The sequence below is a fragment of the Mustela lutreola genome, chromosome 7, assembly GCF_030435805.1.
Source record: "Mustela lutreola isolate mMusLut2 chromosome 7, mMusLut2.pri, whole genome shotgun sequence".
Lineage (NCBI taxonomy): Eukaryota > Metazoa > Chordata > Mammalia > Carnivora > Mustelidae > Mustela > Mustela lutreola.
The window spans coordinates 76,318,646-76,338,267 of record NC_081296.1 but is presented as its reverse complement, the minus strand read 5'-3'; the positions used below and the strand labels follow the sequence as shown (position 1 = coordinate 76,338,267).

The 19,622-nt window shown below is 45.1% G+C and overlaps 1 protein-coding gene across 1 annotated transcript in view; it reads left to right on the top strand.

Moving 5' to 3' along the window:
* TNFAIP8L3 (TNF alpha induced protein 8 like 3) overlaps positions 1-19,068 on the top strand; it is a 36,629-nt gene extending 17,561 nt beyond the window's left edge. Inside the window, exon 2 of the mRNA XM_059181541.1 lies at positions 17,569-19,068. Coding sequence (XP_059037524.1) covers positions 17,569-18,131 — 563 coding nt within the window. The 3' untranslated portion in view covers positions 18,132-19,068. The remainder of the gene's footprint in view (positions 1-17,568) is intronic.
* Positions 19,069-19,622: the final 554 nt, after the last annotated feature.

Genomic DNA, 19,622 nt, shown 5'->3' with positions numbered 1-19,622 from the left:
AACTTGTTTGGTTCCTGAGTCCCTCTTGGCTGATAGAGGTTCTGTCTGAAGAGGGGTCCCAGCTGAGCCCAGGAGTCCAACCTTGGAGACTTTGCAGGTGAATGAGAGACCTGCCATCTCACCTCCCCTCTGCAAACTCCATTCCCTGACATGACCTTTCCCCTGGGCCAGAGATGACCATGGCCCCAGTGGATATCCCAAATGTGGTCTGACTTACGTCTTAGATCTCAAATCCATGGACAAAAAACAAAAACAAACAAACAAAAAAAACCCCACAATTACTACCGAGTATATGTAAGGGGTATTATTAATGATATATTACATGTGCCCCTTTCCTGTTGTTCTGCTTTCAAATTGACTGAATTCCAAAAATGTCATTGTACAAAATTTATTATTTCACTTAAAAAAAAAAAAGTAAGTAGAACATTGAGCAAGGCACGGTACTGTCTGCCAAATCATCTCCCATCTAGAAGTACCTTCTGGTTTCTTCTCCCTCACGTGTTTTGACCTCTCTAGTACAGCTACTGTTTATTTATTTATTTTATTTTTTATTTTTTTATAAACATATAATGTACTATTAGCCCCAGGGGTAAAGGTCTGTGAATCGCCGGGTTTATACACTTCACAGCACTCACGATAGCACATACCCTCCCCAATGTCCATAACCCCACCACCCTCTTACTTATTTATGTTCTTTAAACTCACTAAGCTGTGTTAATCTAATCACAGCACCTTCCAAGAGCCTCATTCCTTTAGGCTTACCTGCCCACTATCTCAGGCTATTATTTTGTTTATTTTTTTTTCCAGTATAGACTGGAATCTGTTTCATCTTATTGCCTGATTTTTTTTTAAAGGTTTTAGGTTTTATATCTACACTCCAAACTTGAAGAATTCCAAAGGCTGACATTTTTATTACATCAGTCTGTTTACTAATTTCACATATTACCAAGTTGGCATCCTCCCATGGCTCTGAATGCAGCATCCTACTGGTGTCCTTGTTAACAGTCTGCTGGCCTGAGCCTGGGTTTTCAGTGCCTGCCATGGAGAACAGTGTGGGAGCCGCCGGCAGAGAGGGGATCACCCAGAGAGACAGATGTGGCCCATACTATTGTGATCCCCAGCAGCTCCTGAGTGTTAAAATATTGAGTAAGCCTGAAGGGATGTGAATGGGAAGGCTCCGGGGGTGGCAGGAGGGTGGGGGCTCCTGCCATGGAGAGAGGGCTCCTGCCGGAGTTGAACACGGAGGATGTGGTGAGCAGCACCGCTGGTGTCCCGGGGGACGCTGCCGCGTGCAGGGGTGCAGATGGGCAGGACCCAGCTGGGCCGCACAAGTGACTTTCTGGGAAAGGCAGGGCATGAACTTGTGCAGAGCTCAGAATGTTCAGCAGGTACGCCGTGACTCCGCACACCATGCCAGCATGGATCCTGAACAGATAGGATCTGGGCCTCAAAGAATGAGAAAGAGCACTCTATATCTTTCAATCGATTATTCGTTTACAGACATTTATTGAACAACTTTTTCGTGGCAAATGCTGTCCTCGTTGGGAGGATACACAAGTCCTCTGAGCATCAGTCCCAGAATAACTCAGTGCTGATCACAGTGAAGCACTGGAAAAGGACCATACTGGACATGGATGCGAGGGCCCCCCATCCTGGAAGGACGTGAGTGCTGGAGAACAAACCTTTGCTGCCCCTCTGCCTCCTGGTCAGGTATCCATGGGATTGCATAATGGGCACAGAAGACCAGAGCAGCTGGGGTCAGGGCACTAGCCCCAGAGGAAGCCCACTGAATTTCTGGTACTGCTTGGCTGTCACCTGCCTGTCTTCAACCATTTGGGCTAGGGCAGAGCCATCCATGTGAAGGGATGAGCTGCGCTTTGGCGCCTGATTTCAGCGTGTCCTCTAATGTCCAACAAGCAGGCATCTGATGGGATGAGGTGGACGGAGCCAGGGGTTCTGTGGAAGGCGCTCCTCCTCGGTGTCTCTTGCCACCTCCTGGCTTAGGAAGGGGCAGTAGAAGGGACTCCTGGATGTGCAGGTAGACACCTTTGGACACCCTTTCCCCCATCACACACCTGCTGCTGGGTATTTGTTACTTTCTATAGATTAGAAAATAGGGCTCTTTGATCATGTGTCTGTGGATATGAAAGTGTGTATGCCCGAGAGAGTGTTTGGTAGAATATACACATGGGGACTGTGATGCATGGAGGGGTTATGGGAGACTCATTTTCTTCCCTTAGTGTATGCATCTTTTCTGACTTTTTTCAATACTCATTAATCATTTTGTGTAATAAAATTGTTAAAGAAAATATTTTGAGAAATATTTTATCTTAAAATAGAACAAGGAGAACAGTATTGAAAATTATACCTGTGGATGGGGTTTATTGCTTTATTCCTGAGAGTGACCCATCATTCACAGCAGCTACCTATTTTGTGGGTGCTTTGGGGAAAGAAAAGAAAAATCTAGAGAGCTTAAAATAAATGTTAAAAAAATCGTAAGTATGTGTTGATTTTAGGGGATTATTGCTCTTCTACACATGAATAAACATTAAGGAAATTGATTCTCCACTCATCCCCAGTCTCAAAACACAACACTTGTCACAAGTGGGTGAGTTTTACTAAACCTTTAAAAAAACAAGGAGGCTACACAATCCATTTCATGAGGCTAGTTTACTCGAACATCAAAATCAGACAGGGACTGTACTAGGAGAAAGTTATAGTTCAATCTCACCTTTGAGCATAGTTGCAAAATGCTAAATACAATACTTACTATGGAATTCCTCAGTATATTATATGCATGTATGTTACATACATACTTATACACTATACTATATATAATGTACATATGTAATATGCATTATGATGAAGGGGGTTTTATTGTGGGAAGACAGTGATGATTTAAATTAGAAAGTCATTTAATAATTGGTTAGATTCACATGTTAAAAGGGATAAGCCATATGGGGATCTCAATAGGTACAAAGGAAGTGTTTGATAAAATTAGATACACATTTCTACCTTCAAACAAAGCCTTACTAGCAAAACCAGAGCAGATGGAAGATTCTTCCACTTGATAAGTGGTATCCATCAAAAACCCATAACAGAGATCATATGTGGCCAGGGTCAGGGGTGGGGAGGATTTTAGAGGCAATTCTGGTAGTTGAGAACAAGACAGGGATGCCAAATAGCACCCTTACGATTCAGCATTACACCGGAGGCCCCCAACAGTGCAACAAGACAAGAAGAAGAAATGGGAGGTATAAGAAAATCATTTTGTGCTGGCAATGTAGTTGTCCGTACAAAAACATCTGAGAGATGCTACCGAAAATCAATTAGAATTAATTACAGAACTCAGCAAAATTTCTCAATTAGAGATAAATATACAGGAACCAGTTGGATTCCTACATATCACCAACAACCATTTAGAAACTATAATAGAAAAAATTATACTTGGAGTAGCAACCAAAACCGTATGATACCCAGAAGTAAATCGGACGAAAGAATGCGAGAGTTTCACAGGAATGACCCTGAAAGCATTATGGAAGGACACAGATCTGACAAATGGAGAGATTTATCATGCTAATGGATGGGAGGCTTGATAGCGTAAAGATCCCTGTTTGCTCTAGATTAATACAGCATGTTCATGGCTTTTGGTCAAAAGATCCTTAAATTCATGTGGAAGAGTAAAGGCAAAAACAGGACTTTTTTTTTTTTTTTTTAAGATTTTATTTATTTATTTATTTATTTATTTGAGAGAAAGATAGTAACAGAAATAGAATGCAAGCAGGAAGGAGAGAGAAGCAAGCTGCCCTCTGCGCAGGAAGCCAGATGCGGGGCTTCGATCCCAGGATCCTGGGACCATGAACTGAGCCAAAGGCAGAAGCTTCACCGACAGAGCCACTGAAGTACCCCAGTCAAGACAATTTCTAGGAAGAATAAAATGGTGGGGGGAGCCTTCCCTGCAGCCTGTCAAGATTTATTATGAATTCCAATAGTGAATACGGTGTGGTGCTGGTACTAAAATAGTTTAGTAGAACACAGTACAAGACACAGACCTGTTGTAATTTGGAAATTTGATAAGAAAAAGGTGGCCCAACAGGTGAGTGGGACAAGGATGAACTATTTGATAAATTGAATAAATTGTGAGGAGACAAATGTACCTCCTGCAGAAGGCATGAATAAATGCCAAATGGATTAATGACCTGCAGGTGGGAAGCAAAACCTTCAAACTTCTGGAAGATATATGAGATTCACTTCCCACCTCATAGCAGGAAAGGATTTCTTCAAGCGAGATACAAAACCCACTAACAATAGAGGAAAATATTGATAAATTAGACTATGTTAAAAATTTTAACTTCTGTATGACTAAAGACACCACAAATAAAGTGAAAAGGTAATGCTAGGGACTGGAAGGAGATGGTTGCAACTCATGTGGCCAGCAGAGGATTAGAGTCCATAGCATAGTAAAAGCTCCTGCAGGGGAGCCTGGGTGGCTCAGTCGGATGACCATCCCATCTGCCTTTGGCTCAGGTCATGATCTCAGCGTCCTGGGATTGAGTCCCCCATGTCAGCCTCCCTACTCAGCCAGGAGTCTGCTTGTCCCTCTCTCTCTGCTCCTCCCCCCTGCTTATACTTGCTTTCTCTGTCTCTCAAATAAATATATAAATAAATTCTTTTTTAAAAAAAGAAAAGAAAAAGAAGCCCCTACAAATTAACCAGAAAAAGACATACAATCCAGTGCGGGGGGCGGGGGCGGCTGGGAGGGTAAGGAAGGAGTTAGTAAATTCTACGAATAAGCAATTCACAAAAGAAGGACCTGAATGCTCAATATACGCAAAATTACGTTGAATTTCCCTAGCAGAGAAAGATATATTACAACAAGCTACTACTTTGTACCTATCAGATTGGCAGGAAATTAAAAGGTGGGCTGTTTGAAGTGCTGATGAGGAAATGGAACTGCAGGCACCCCTTGGCTGCTGCTGAGAGTGAAAATTAGTGCTGCAAAGCAACCGGCAGCCTCAGGCCCAGGAGCCGGTGGTCGCCTCCTAGATGTAGAGCCCAGGAGACTGACGTGTGTGCACAGAGAGAGAGGTCTGTGGACGTTTTTGCTTGCAGAAAGGGGAAAGAACTGAATCGTCCATCATCAGGAAACATGGGGACATCGTATAGTCACATAAGCAACTCCATGCCTGAATACGATAAATCTTGAATGCATAATCGTGATCGAAGAGTTGCAGGAAAATGTGTGTGGTCTGATATCCTTATCTGAAGTTTTAAAACACTCTAAACAACATACTGGTGATACATGCTTTCTCGGGAGGCAAAACTATAAAAATGAAGGAGACAGACACATCAGCTTCCGAAACGCAGTTAGATTGGGGAGATATAAAGGGAAAGAGGCAGCTGAAGACAAATAGGGCATTTTCCCTAGCTCTGTCTCCCAGGACAAAATACTGAGATTTGTCACACCTGGGCAGAGGCCAAATGACCAGAGTTTGTCAGAGTATCTTCCATTCTGTCTACGTATTTGCTATGTGTCATGGTTTTTAAAACATTAATTGTTCTGAGGGGAAAACATAAACCCATTTCCGTTTTTCAAGTGGGCAGTAATTCAAAGCACATTTAAACTAATTGATCTTTGTCACTCGAGAATGGCAGTTTAGCGTGGCGGGGTGAAGCACGGGACTCTGGGGCTGGCTTCCGAGTGTGAACCCAGCTCTGCCGCTCCCTGAATGCTCCCTGAATGGTGGCTCCACATGAGCTATTTAATCTCTCTGTTGCGGATGCCTGGGATGGAAGACGTAGGATGTCATTGCTGCTGCTGCTGCTGCTGATGGTGATGGTGATGATGGTGATGATGACTGGCGTGTGCTCACAGAGTTGTCGCAAGGCTGTAATGAGGTTGTGTGCATTAAACACTACGCAAGTGGGCTCTCTTATCATGCCTGAATATGACCTACCATCCAGACAGACCCCAGTTAACTTACTAGATGCAAGGGAGAGTCGGGGAGGGGATGAACAAGCTCTAGTTCTAGAAATCACGTAAGTAGATGTTGTGTTTGGTGGTGGTGGTTCTTCTACTGCAATAAGACAAAAATATCTCTCAAATCTCCAAAATTAACCTGTGGAGTTGGAGATGACTCAACCCCCAGCGACTTCACCTGTATCTGCCTCAGTTAGCTCTGCTAAGTAAAATCCTCACTCATTCACTTTTCAGAGCTGACTGTAAATCAGTAGGAAAAACAAAATCCGTATGTAACTGTTGAAATATATAGAATTCCCTCTAAAAACAAAAGCGACATCTATCTTCAGGTTTTGATGAGTATGTGGCATTGTTCTATCACATAATAAGAATGGTTTTTATAGTTAAATGATGAAATGTAAATCTCCTCACTAGAAGGGGACTTAATGTCTCAAATAAGTGAGAAATCACAGACATTCGGAAGCCAAGGATGATTTTCTGAAAGCAGGTGCCAGAAGGCCAAGATGGCAGGTTTTGTCTGGAGCTGATCTGAACTTGGGCCCAACTGCAGTTCTGCTGCTTACTAGCCCCATGGCTGTGAGTGAATTACTTAAATCTGCCGTGGCTCAGATTCCTCATCTGTAAAATGAGACTCACCACCCCTCTCTTGAAGCACTCTTGGGAAGATCAGATACGTCCCGTCCACCATCCCAGGTACACATAATCTGTGCTCAGTAGTTAATAGTATCTGTGACGTGATTCTTAATTAAATGAGCTGCTCAGTGCTGATGAGTGGAGGTTTGAAGGGGGTCTAAGACAAAATGAGATAAGGTGCTGATAGGTCTTACAGCTGACCCTGCCAATTTCTCTTCACCTTACTTAGAATAAGAAGTTATTTCAAAGCCCAGGAATTTTTTGAAATGAAAACAAACAACAACAAAACAACTTGGTCTTCTCCTTAAAGATGATCAAATGCTGCTCTTAAAGAGTAATTATTTGGGACTCCTGGGTGGCTCAGTTGGTTAAGCATCTGCCTTTTCGGCTCAGGTTATGATCTCAGGATCCTAGGATCGAGTCCGCATGTTGGGCTCTTTGCTCAGCAGGGAGCCTCCTTCTCCCTCTGCCTGCTGTTCCTCCTGCTTGTGCTCTCTCTCTCTGACAAATAAATAAATAAAATCTAAAAAAGAAGAAGAAGAAGAATTCAGTGCAAGGTGTTGCAACAATCAGAATCAGCTCTCCTGTAAGAAGTGTCCTGTTTTGATTACCATTGCTTTTCTACATTTTTGCACAGCATCCTGAAATGTCCCGTACAGCTGGGAAGATTCATCATGCTTGGACCCCCCAAATTACTCATTTCTAACCACTGGATGAATGACTCTCAAGGACTGAACAGCCACCAAGGGCAAAGCCCAAACTCTGTGCCTGCTCCCAGGCCTGGGCCAACGGCAAGATTTCCAGCCCAGCCCGAGCTGGTGGGGAACCACTGGCCAGTGCGACACCGCGTCCTCCATGTTTGCTTATCTGGCAACCTAGTCCTTCTTCCTTCCACCCTCCCTCCCAGTCCTGCCGTACCCAAGCCTGCCTCTCACTTCCTGCCTTCATTTTTCACTTACTAGGAGGGGCAGTGTGGTGATGGGCCCAAAGAGGGGAGAGAGAATCTCTAGAAGGAATACAGTATGGCCCCAACTAAAGGGATTCCCAGCAAGCTGTGAATAGAGACTATGCTTTAACCAGCTAATGTTAGATAGTTGCATTTTTAAGAAAGAACCTGTTTATCTCCAGGGATCCCCCATTGACAAATTCCTTAGGGAAGATGGATCTCTTCACTGGCTCCTGCTTGATGGAAAGAGGTAGAGTTTGGGTGGGCAAATGGGATGCTCAGGGTGGGGCAGGTTGGTGTGAGGTGCCTACTGGGCAGGCTCCTGTGACCTTCTCCAGCCAGATTGCCCTACAGCCCTGGAACTCAGCATGCTAAAAACTGAATTCATCCACCCCACAAGCTTCTAGATGCCTCTTCCAGTTGATGGTGCATTCCTTGCCCCCTGCCCCCAGTTAACCTAGCAGAAGCACCCAGCATCATTCTTGACTCATCCCTGCCCCCCCACAGTCATCTGTGCTGTTCCTGAGTACCCCTCCCCCTCACCCATAGGACAAGCTAAAAATCACAATCACAAGCACATTTCACTAATTGTTATGGCTTCCTACTACCTTGGGGAATATCTCAAGGCAAGTAAAAGTGTTTCAAATCATCTTATTAGAATTTTTGAAATTTTTATGGCCCGTTTCTTGTCAGATCTGATTAGATCACTGCTTTTACCTTATAATTTGGCTGTGGAAAAGCTCTTAAGATGAGAAGGATAATCGTCTGCTCTGCCATTTCCTTGCTGTTCACTTAAGCTGGCATGATTAGTGTATTGTCTTCAGTTTTGGTGCTTGCTGGAATCTTCTGAAATCACTGGTCCATTTTGTGAGGGTTTAGTTGAAACTAAATAATGTAATCACTGAGTCTGTTTAATCAAACACACATAAACAAATGCTGAAATAAATCAAAACTTGTGGGAGGGGGGTGCCTGGGTGGCTCAGTTGGTTAGGCGACTGCTTTCAGCTCAGGTCATGATCCTGGAGTCCCGGGATCGAGTCCCATATCGGGCTCCCAGCTCCACGAGGAGTCTGCTTCTCTCTCTGACCTTCTCCTCACTCATACTCTCTCTCACTGTCTCTCTCTCTCTCAAATAAATAAATAAAAATATTTTTAAAAAATTGTGAGAGGGGATAAACAAGTGAGGGATACACTAAACACCCCCCAAATCCTGAGAGGGGGACTTTCTCCACTTCCCTTATGTCTCCCAGTCAGCCTGCATGTTCAGTGTTAGGAAAACTTCACTTCTCTCCTAAGAAGACAGAAACAGAGGTTCTAACATTTTCATTTTGCACACTGCTCCCCTGCATGTCAGGACATGCATGTACAGGACACCTGTAGGACCCACAAGCTGCCTGCTTCTTAATGCAGTAGTGGAAATTGGGGGGACCTCAGGTCTTAGGCACAGAGGTGAGCCCAGGAGATACACACTCAAGGCAGGTGGCTCTCTTGGGTTGGGCAGGGGGGCCCAGCCTCGAAGAAGTCTCAGGATCTGCTCTGGGTGTGCTCAGGGGTGACCTGTAGTCAGAAAAATGCATTCCTGACCCTCCCAGGCCATCCACGTTTTACTGTGATGCCTTTTAAACTATCCCAAAATATCTTTTTTAAGTCTCAAAATTGCCATCTCAAGTATGAAAGGGACTAGACCAACAAAGGCTTTTTTTCATGGGCTTCTACGTTTTGGTCATTTCTCTGTGGAGAGAGGGAAGGATCCAGATTTTTGCTTGTCCCCAACTCAAAGACCCCACCATCACTCAACGATCTCGTTTCACTATACCTCCTTTAATGCCATGTTTTTAATATTCCAGCAGTACACAAGCCATAGCTTTATACAAGGAAAGGACAGTGCTTTCTGGTTGACTCCACTGGAGATGCAACGATTCAATTAGTAGTTTTCCTGGAAACCAGAACTCTGTTAGGTTCACATTTCAAAACACTACTTAAGGTTGCTTATTAATTTTGTCCCCGTAGCTACATAGGGACATCCAAGAACTGAAGCAGAGCCAGTGTCTTCTCTAGAAGGTGTTTTGTCATTGTCATGGAGATCCAATCCTGCAGACCACCTCTCCCCCTAAGCCAACCCCTTTCCATCGTTCACACAGAGAACAGACAAGGAAGCAGGCAGGGAGAGGAGAGGGTGTCACTCTCACCACTGGGTGCTGGCCCCTTGTCAGTAGTGAAGGAGGGAGCCTGAGGGACATGGCCAGTCCAGTCAGCTTTTCTGGGTGTGTGTGCAGGTGAATAGGGAGGAAGGTGCTCATGAAAGTTCCAGTAGTTTGTGAGGCTGCTGCATCCGAAGGAGGCGTGCTTTTTTCCCCAACAGTTACATGTAGGTGATTGAGCACCAGAAATTTTGGACTACCACTGAACACCCTCTGCTCAGGGTTTTGCCCTTCCCATGTTCCTTGTCTGCTGGGTCTCCTGCTTCAACAGATGGTGCTTATTAAGTGCCACATATTGTTTTCCTCTGGGTACCGTCTCCTCTCCTAACTTCTCCTTCTCACTGTTAGCTCACTCTCTTCCTTGCTATCATCATCTTAGGCTGTTTACAGAATTGACATGATCCCATGTACAGCACAGGCCATGAGAGATAAATTTCCAGTTTTATTATTTTGACACAGCTATCCACACACGCCTTTAAGTTTTCCCCCACACTCCTTTGCCGGAAGCAGAGAAGTTACCGAGTTGAGAGTAGGGAGAGGTGGGTGGAGTCTCTCCCCCAGCCCCTCCATGCCTCAGCACATCCTGGGCAGATGCTCAGAGCTCCTCATCCCTCATAATCAGTGTTTGCTTTATTTTTCCCAGAATATACTACCTGCTCTTACCATGCTAGAGCTCATCTGCCTCTTTTTCTTCCCACTCACCCAGCTCGGTAAGATCTTCCTGCTGTGTGTCACCACCCGTTTGGCATTTCACCATCTGGGAGAGCTTAGTGTTGTCTCAAATGTGGAAACATCACTTGTACTATGGCTGAACATCATTTATAGAAGCATCAACTCAGCCAGCCCCAGCACTTTTCCGTTTAGGGGGAGACCCTCTTAAATTATCTTTTGCTTTCTCTCTCCAAACTAATTGTCCACCATTGTCATGCCAGTCTCCCAACAAGTCTCTGGTACTTTTCTTTTCTTTGTGAATATTCCAAGAGGGCTTATTAGAGTACTGACCTCGCATTGCTCTCACTTGAGCTTCTCCATCAATCTTAGTGTAAGGAAACCCCTGTTATGCTTCAGTGGTCAATTTCACAGCTTCTTCCATCTTGTCTCATGGTACTGGCCAGGGGAGCTGTATAGTAGCTGCATGATCACATTTTTATCGCCATTCTCAGAGACTCTGAGGTGTTGTAAACAACTCCTTAGCTTTTGTGGCTGGGGAATGGGAACTTTTATACAAACATGGTTAAGAGAATTATCCCTGGCCAAAACAGCCCTCCAAAGGCTTGTACACAGCAACAAGGGGACAGTCTGCGCCAAGACCTAACCTGGATCTCTTGGTGTTTTCCCAAAACAAATACGTGTCCACCAGTTAGGCCTGTTTCCCCAAATATCCAAGTACACTTCCAACCCTGGCTCCCAAAACTTGCATTCTTTCTCTCAGCCAGCACTGTTTCTCCCTGACAGATCACCCACATAGTCCCCCCTGCAGAAGGCTGAGAGAGAAGAATGGAGGGAAGGAAACAGGCCCAAGATTTCTCTGTACAAAAGTCTTCTGAAGACGACTGCCTCTCTGGCTCTCCTCTTTGTACACACCCTCCGTTTAATCATGCACACATGTTGGAGACATTGGCTCTCCTCAGCCCTGCCCAGCCGATCCCTGGGAGTTGTAAAAGTTGACCAGAATGTCTTGATTTTCTCTCAATCCTATCCCAGCATTTCTCATAATATATACAAGATGATTGTGTGTGTGTGTGTGTGTACAAATTTTGTAAGGTTCAGGAAGTTTGAGAAGTGGGTAAACAAAACTACACAGGTATCTTTACTGTGGGTCTTCTCAAAGCCTTTAATAAGCTATGAGGTATGGCAGAGCCTCAAGAGCCAACCATAATCTGTGGTCATCCACAAAGTCATTATAACTCACCACAGATCCTTCTCTCCAAGAGCACCTAGCACGATGAGTGCTCTGGCGGATCCGTGTTGGCCATGTCCTGATCAGTGGGTCTTCCACACAGCATGTCAGAGTCACCTTGCAAGCTTGCATTACCAGCAATCTCCTGAAGATTTTCCTACTGGCAATCTGGGGTAGAGTTGGAGAATCTACTTGTTTGTTGTTGTTTCTTAAAGCCTTCTTGGTGATTTTGATGATCCATAGCACTTGGGTTCCTCTGCTCTAGACTGTTGCTATTTCAGGCATCAGAGATGCCACAGGTGTGAGCACTCAACCCTGGAAGGCTGTACCCTAAGTCCCCTTATACATAAATAACACATTCTTATACAGTAGAGATGGCTGAAAACTTAGCAGGAAAACCACCCCAAGCCTTTGTGATTAGGCGGAAATTACTACCCTGTACTTTGTAACATGGTAGCCACCCCCATCTGTCCACATTCAAGTCCCCCTTTAGATGTCCCCAGCTGTTCTCACTCAAGCCATTCTGGGACGTTTTGCATGTTTCTGCATTTTGATTCATTTGTCTGTGTCTCCCATCCCTGTGGGACCATATTCAGAGCAGGACCCAAATGGATATTCTGGGGTGATTTCCTCCATAAGCACTTCATATAGAGCCAAGCTAGCCAAAATATTAGGCAGACTAATTTAGCCAAATTCATTTATTGCCAAACTAATAGGAAGTGCTCAATAACTACAGAGCAACCAAAGGACAAAAGGGACTTTGCCCAAAATGAGCAAAAGGGGTTAAGTTTACAGAAATGAAAAGTAGAGAGAAGGGCAGATTTTGGTAAATGTGGCAACATGAGAGTACAATTTACCTGCTGAGATGATAGGCAGGTATGTATGATTTTCTACCACCCTCGGAAATTTTTCTTCAATTACTTCTCTGTTCAATTTTTAACTCAATGATATATGCCTCACTGGTAGTTTCGGAATAGGTTGACCAACTTTTCCCAACGTGCCTGCCACTGATCTAGTTCCAGCCCTGAAAGTCAGCTATATGGGAAACCCCTCCATCCTGGCAGCCCCAGGCAGCTGGGGGCTCTACTCAAAAGACAAAAAGAATCCCCTGACCAGATAAACTTGCTACATCACGTCTATCCACCTGAATTATTGCTGCTGTAACAAAGCAAATTACCACAAACTTAGTGGCGTCAAACAACACAGATGTATCCAATTCTACCTCTAGAGAACAGAAATCCCAAGTGGGTTTCACAGGGCTAAAAATCAGTGTATCCACAGGGCTACACTTTTCCTGGAGGCCCTAGGGGAGATTGTGTTTCCTTCCCTTTTCTAGTTTCTCGAAGCCAGCCGTGTTCCTTGGCTAGTGGCTCCCTCCTTTATCTTCTAAGCCAATGACCACATCACTCTCACCCTTTACTTCCACCATCACATCCCCCTCTGTGTCCCATGCTCTTCTGCCTCCCTCCTTTACTTTGAAAGACTCTTGTGATTGTATCAGGCTGACTGGATGATCCAGGGTAATTTCTCCATCCCTAAGCCCTTAACTCAATCCTATCTGCAAACTCTTTTTTGCTGGGTCACACTCACAGTTTCCAGGGACCAAGACACAGACATCTTGGGGTTGGGGGTAATTCTGCCTACCACATCCAACCCTCTAAAAGTTGATAAAACACCTCAGTGTATTAAAGGAGTGTTTTAAAGTCTCACAGGAAAAGAATCTAACTGCTTAACCCAGTATTTTCCAAACTTATTTGGTCAAGAATCTCCTTACCCCAAATAGTGCTTTTTATCACCTCTTGGAATCCTGCTGCTCTTGCTGAAGAGAATTCCATGTAGTGTGCACACCAAGAGTCCAGACCTCCCATGTGATGTTCAGACAAGGATGATTTTGAGGGAATTGATTTATAGATCTGATTACCCTTTCACACCTCAATACATACTCTTTTCTACACTTTCCTACCTGAGGAACAACCTGAGGTCAAAGCGTGGTGGGCCTCTCTCCTTTCCACTCTTGTAGTCAGAGTTCTAACCCATAAAGACTCAAATCGGGGCTGACTGACATGCAGCCGGCCTGCATAACCTCCCTGGTCAGACACAGGGAGGACAGGAAGCTCTGGTGCTGTGTGGTGCCTCTTTGAATCAAGGGGCCATAATCCACCCCTATATATCTCATTTGGAAGTGCATCTCCAATAAAAATTTATTATTTTTTATGTTTAGTGTTTACCAACGTTTTAATATTATATATTGTACCCCAAAACAAAATAGCTCACTCTAGAAGAAATGTTTTAAGACATGAAGATTTATGATCACTAGAATCATCTTTTAATTTAAATTTCAATTTGTATGCATCCTTTGGCTGTAGAGAATTGTGAGGAATTGATCAAATAAAACATTTTCAAGCATAAAAATACATTAAAATTCTCTGGGTGTCATGTCATAGAGATAAGGGGGGAAGAACAATGTACTATTTCTAATTTTTTAAATTTTATTTATTTGTCAGAGAGAGTGCCCAAGCAGGGGGAGCAGGAGGCAAAGGGAAAGGGAGAAGCAGCCTCCCCACAGAGCAGGGAGCCTCACCCAAGGCTCTATCACAGGACACCGGGATCATTACCTAAGCCAAAGACAGACACTTAACTGACTTAGCCACCCAGGCATCCCTAACATTTCTAATTTTTAAAGAAGAGCTTGCTCTTAACATTTTAAAATTGACAATAATGGGTGTTATATCACTGTAGTGCTATGTTATTTTGGACATATTTACAAGAATGCTTTAACAGGCTAATTTTTAAATACTCACTTTATAATACCTAGAAATTATATCTTTTAACAAATTATAACTATTTAACCTTAAGGTGAAAAATACTTGCTGTCAAGGGTGCAAGGAAGTGCATAATTTTTTCAAAATTCTTATGGGAGTATATGAGCAAAAGGTATGACAGCTACTGGTCGAGAGAAGAATGTTGGCATTGCTGGAGGGGAAAAGACTAGCAAGGAAGCCTTGGTAAAAGTGTCAGCTTCATTTCATGTAGGTTGCCACAGAAAGGGAGAAGATATTCACAAATGACAGTACAGACAAAAAGCTGATATCCAGGATCTATAAAGAACTCCTCAAACCCAACACACACAAAACAGATAATCATGTCCAAAAATGGGCAGAAGACATGAACAGACACTTCTCCAATGAAGATATACAAATGGCCAACAGACACATGAAAAAATGTTCATCATCATTAGCCATCAGGGAGATTCAAATCAAAACCCCATTGAGATACCACTTTACACCAGTTAGAATGGCCAAAATTAACAAGAAGTAAATAATGTGTGTTGGAGAGGATGCAGAGAAATGGGAACCCTCTTACACTGTTGGTGGGAATGCAAGTTGGTACAGCCACTTTGGAAAACAGTGTGGATATTCCTTAAGAAATTAAAAAATAGAGCTTCCCTATGACCCTATAATTGCACTACTGGGTATTTACCCCAAAGATACAGATATAGTGAAAAGAAGGGCCATCTGTACCCCAGTGTTTATAGCAGCAATGACTGCCAAACTGTGGAAAGAACCCAAGATGCCCTTCAACAGACGAATGGATGAGGAAGATGTGGTCCATATATACAATGGAGTATTATGCCTCCATCAGAAAGGATGAATACCCAACTTTTGTATCAACATGGATGGGACTGGAGGAGATTATGCTGAGTGAAATAAGTCAAGCAGAGAGAGTCCATTATCATATGGTTTCACTTACTTGTGGAGCATAAGAAATAACACGGAGGACATGGGGGGATGGAGAGGAGAAGGGAGTTGGGGGAAATCGGAAGGGAAGACAAACCATGAGAGACTGTGGACTCTAAAAAACAATCTGAGGGTTTTGAAGGGGTGGGGGGTTGGGTGAGCCTGGTTGTGGGCATTAAAGAGGGTACATAATGCGTGGAGCACTGGGTGTGGTACATAAACCAATGAATTCAATGAATTCTGGTACACTGTAAAGAAATTAAAAAAAAAAAAAAGTGTCAGCTTCAGCTAACAGAGTGAAGCACCTGGTGCACTCAGCACTCCTTCCATGCCCCTCCCCCCACCCCCATTCCCTGCCCGCCCCCCCCCCCCCCCCCGCACCCAGAGCCACCAGTGCCTGAGGCCCTGAGCACACAGGAGGACTAAGACCAGGGCTCCCCTTTTGGTTCCCTTTATACCTTGACTGTAGGGAACGTCTAGTGTCAGGGTCATTTGGGAAGTTGCTTGAAGATTCTGTGGTTTCAGACTTTAAAGAGCGTGAGCTCCCTGGGCTGTAGGATGCTCCTGGCCTCGACTGACTGTCCTACTACTGCTGACCCTGCCACACCAGCCCCCCTCCAGCCCAAGCCTCGGGGCCTGCGGGGAGAAGCCCCAGAGCAGTAGAGCTGTCCTGGAAAGGCCCAGGGCTGAGGGAGCAAGGCAGGGTCCAGGAGGGGCCCATGAGGAGGGGGGAAGTGGGTGCAGGAAATGCGTGGGAGCCTTGTTTAAATTGTGTGGGAGTGTTTTTTTGAGTCTGTCCGTGAGACCCGAGCATCTGGGTGTTAATCGCTCAGCACTGAGCCATAAGCCCCGGGTCGGCAGACCATGTGGAACATGGGGGCAGCCAGGCGAGGCTTGCGGGACCTGTCTGGCTTGTATGGCCATGTGTCCACTCTGCCTGTCCTGTTACTTCCCTGTGGCCACAAAGCACTGGATACAGTCTCTTTGGATCCTAGAAGGGTCTTCAGTCCTCAAAGGAAAACTTTTTTAATATAAATTCGCACTGTATTTTACAACCTTCTTCTTCTGCAGTGTTTCTCTGGTATTTCACCCAGCAGACGCCACTTCATCCCTGTGCAGAACAGAGCTGGGTGCTATGGGAGATACCGTCTCCACCCTCGGGCAACCTGCCTCTCCTCTGGGCCAGTAATACACGTACATGCTGTAGCAGGATGGGCAGTGGGTTTCTGATGTCAGCTGTAGCTAACTGCCCACACCACGGAGTAGTTCATCAAATCTAAGGCACCACTGATTGTAAGAGGTTCTTTTATGTGCTCTTAAGAAAAAGGTGCTGGCCAATTAAATTGTGAGTGACTGCTTTCTTTTTTACTTAGAAATGTTATACTTATTGAAAGGTCCTTTTGGACTTGCTTAGACATAGGGTTTTTGTTTTGTTTTGTTTTTTTAACATCTTTTACTCTTGTTCATTCATAAAGTGGAAGAGAACCTGATTGACTTGGAGGTGTTAGTGTGTGTGTTTTTGCACACAGTGCCCTTCAGTTGTCTCTGCCAACTGAGGGCATCTGAGTGCTCTTGACTTTTCTCCCCAATCTCTGGCTCCTGTTGTGCAAATTGCTTGCATATAGATAAAGACAATCACAGTGCATGTGTCCCTGGCAACAGTAACTGTAAGACACACAACAATTTCCTAGATAGGGAACATGAAAAAAAAAATACACCTTAGACTCAAAATATGGATTCTGAGACTCAGTCAAATAGACTGCCGTGATCGGGCATCCATGTCCATCCAGGGAATGGCGTTGGCATCAGTGCGATGTGCTTGTTGCAGTAATTTGCACAACTGGATAGTGGAGTTCTCTGTGAACTAAGAGGGTCAGGAAAGCATTGTGCATGAAGTAGGTCTAAAAAGGTGAGATTCGGCCTAGAGAAGAGGAGGCCACTTCCAGAGAAGGAAGAGGGTGATTAGAAGATTCAAGAGGATAAACAAGCATGGTATGTGGAGAGGACAATGTAGCAATCCCAGGCTTGGGTGGAGTTTGGTGAGGGAGCAGTGGGATATAAAGGCTTGTCTTTGCTCTAGGAACGTAAATTCAAATTAGTGTCTTTCACTTGTGGAATCATAATAAACAGCTCTCATATTTCTCTAACTTTTCTCTCTTTCCTCACACTAGGTCCTGATGTTTTTAGTTCAAAGAACCTTGCCCTTCAAGCCCAGAAGAAGATCCTGAGCAAAATCGCCAGCAAAACCATGGCGAATATGTTGATCGATGACACCAGCAGCGAGATCTTCGATGAGCTCTACAAAGTCACCAAAGAGCACACCCACAACAAGAAGGAAGCCCACAAGATCATGAAAGACTTGATCAAGGTGGCAATCAAAATCGGAATCCTCTACCGACACAACCAGTTCAGCCAGGAGGAGGTGGTTGTCGTGGAGAAGCTCAGGAAGAAGCTGAACCAGACCGCCATGACCATCGTCAGCTTCTACGAGGTGGAATACACATTTGACAGGAACGTGCTCTCCAAGCTCCTGCACGAGTGCAAGGACCTGGTGCATGAACTGGTGCAGCGACACCTGACGCCCCGGACCCACGGGCGCATCAACCATGTCTTCAACCACTTTGCTGACGTGGAGTTCCTCTCCACCCTTTATAGTCTGGACGGAGACTGTCGACCCAACCTCAAGAGAATGTGTGAAGGAATCAATAAGTTGCTAGATGAGAAAGTCCTCTGAAAGCCTTCTCTCCTCCCAGACTTTGCTGAGTCCTGGTTGCAGCACCAGTGTGGTCCAGGTTCGAATCAAGAAAACAGGAAACCCTTGTCCGAGATGCCCATGTCCTACCCTAGTTCCCCGTCTGCCGTTGATGCCAGATTTCACTCAGGTGTGTTTCTCCCCTGAGCCCACTGATGAGCTCTGTACTTCCAGTCACCTTGGTCAGCCAGCCCAAAGGACATTTCGTCTCTTCTCAGCGAAGGCTGCTGTGCTCATCGAGGTGAGCTCGCTTCATCTTGGGGAGCTGAAGGAGCCCTGGACCAGGAGCTGGAGGACACAGGTTCGGTTCCTGGCTTCACTGGGACAGCTATCCTCAGGATCCTAGGACCACGATGCCCACCTGCCCACCTCCCGGGGCTGCTGGGAGGTTCAAATGAGGCAACATATGTCCACACTTTTGAAAACTCTAATGTAAAGTCTTATTATTTTCTCTCTGGAGTGTGAGAGGGATCCACCTGGATTTAGACTACTAAGCAGCAGAGAAGAAAAGAATAATAGTATCTAGTATCTAATAGAGACAGTCTATCTCTAGATGTGCTGTTTCAGACACAAATGAATACAAAGGTATGAAAAAGCATAGCAGCAGACTGGAAAAATGTTTTCCAAGAGCTGTGTTTTTAGGTCCCAGATGCAGGTTTATGATCCTGCAGAGGGAGTCTTTCCAGTGGGGTGGGGATGTGGAGATTTTCCTACTCCTGATGCAGGGGCAGAGAACTGTGCTTCCTGCAGGCTAGGCCTCCCCCTCGGAGGGGCGAGGCCCATGAGGTGAGGTGTGGGAGGGCTCATCCTGGCAGCCTGGGGGCCGGGAAGAAGGAACCCCTATCCACCTCTCCTGGCCTTTCACATCCCATTGTGCTAGTTTCTTTGGTTCATCAATAAATTGAAACAACCCTTCAAACAGGAGGTTTTGGAGTTGTGATTCCAAAATAAAATACCTTGGAGTTAGATTAGAATAGGTTAAGAACAATGGGATTGAAAGGCAGACAGTGCTGGGCAGGAGCTGTGCACTCAGACCCTGGGGCACACTGGGAGGGCGGGCACAAACGGGGCCCCGGGGCAGCTCGCTCACAGACATGTGGCCACCTTCTCTGACCTGCTCCCAGCCTCGCTTTCACACTGTGGCTTCTGACATATTTTTCTCAACTCTTAACAAACATCAGGACAGGGTATTTGCCGCCTTCTCCTGTCTGCAGGACACTACGTTAAGGAGACTTGCTCTCCCTGCATCACCTCCCGTCCCACTCTGCTTCTGGTACCTGATGATTATATCAGAATACCATATTAGCTCAGCCGCTGGCTCAGCCCATCAGAAGACAGCTTGTGGGAGGCTGTGAAGTGACATCCTATGAGCTTCAGTGGCCATGTTGCCTCGTGTCAGCATCAGTGCACACCATCAGTTAAGTTCTTCCACTACCAGCACTCAAAAGTAGTTCATAGGAGGGGCGCCTGGGG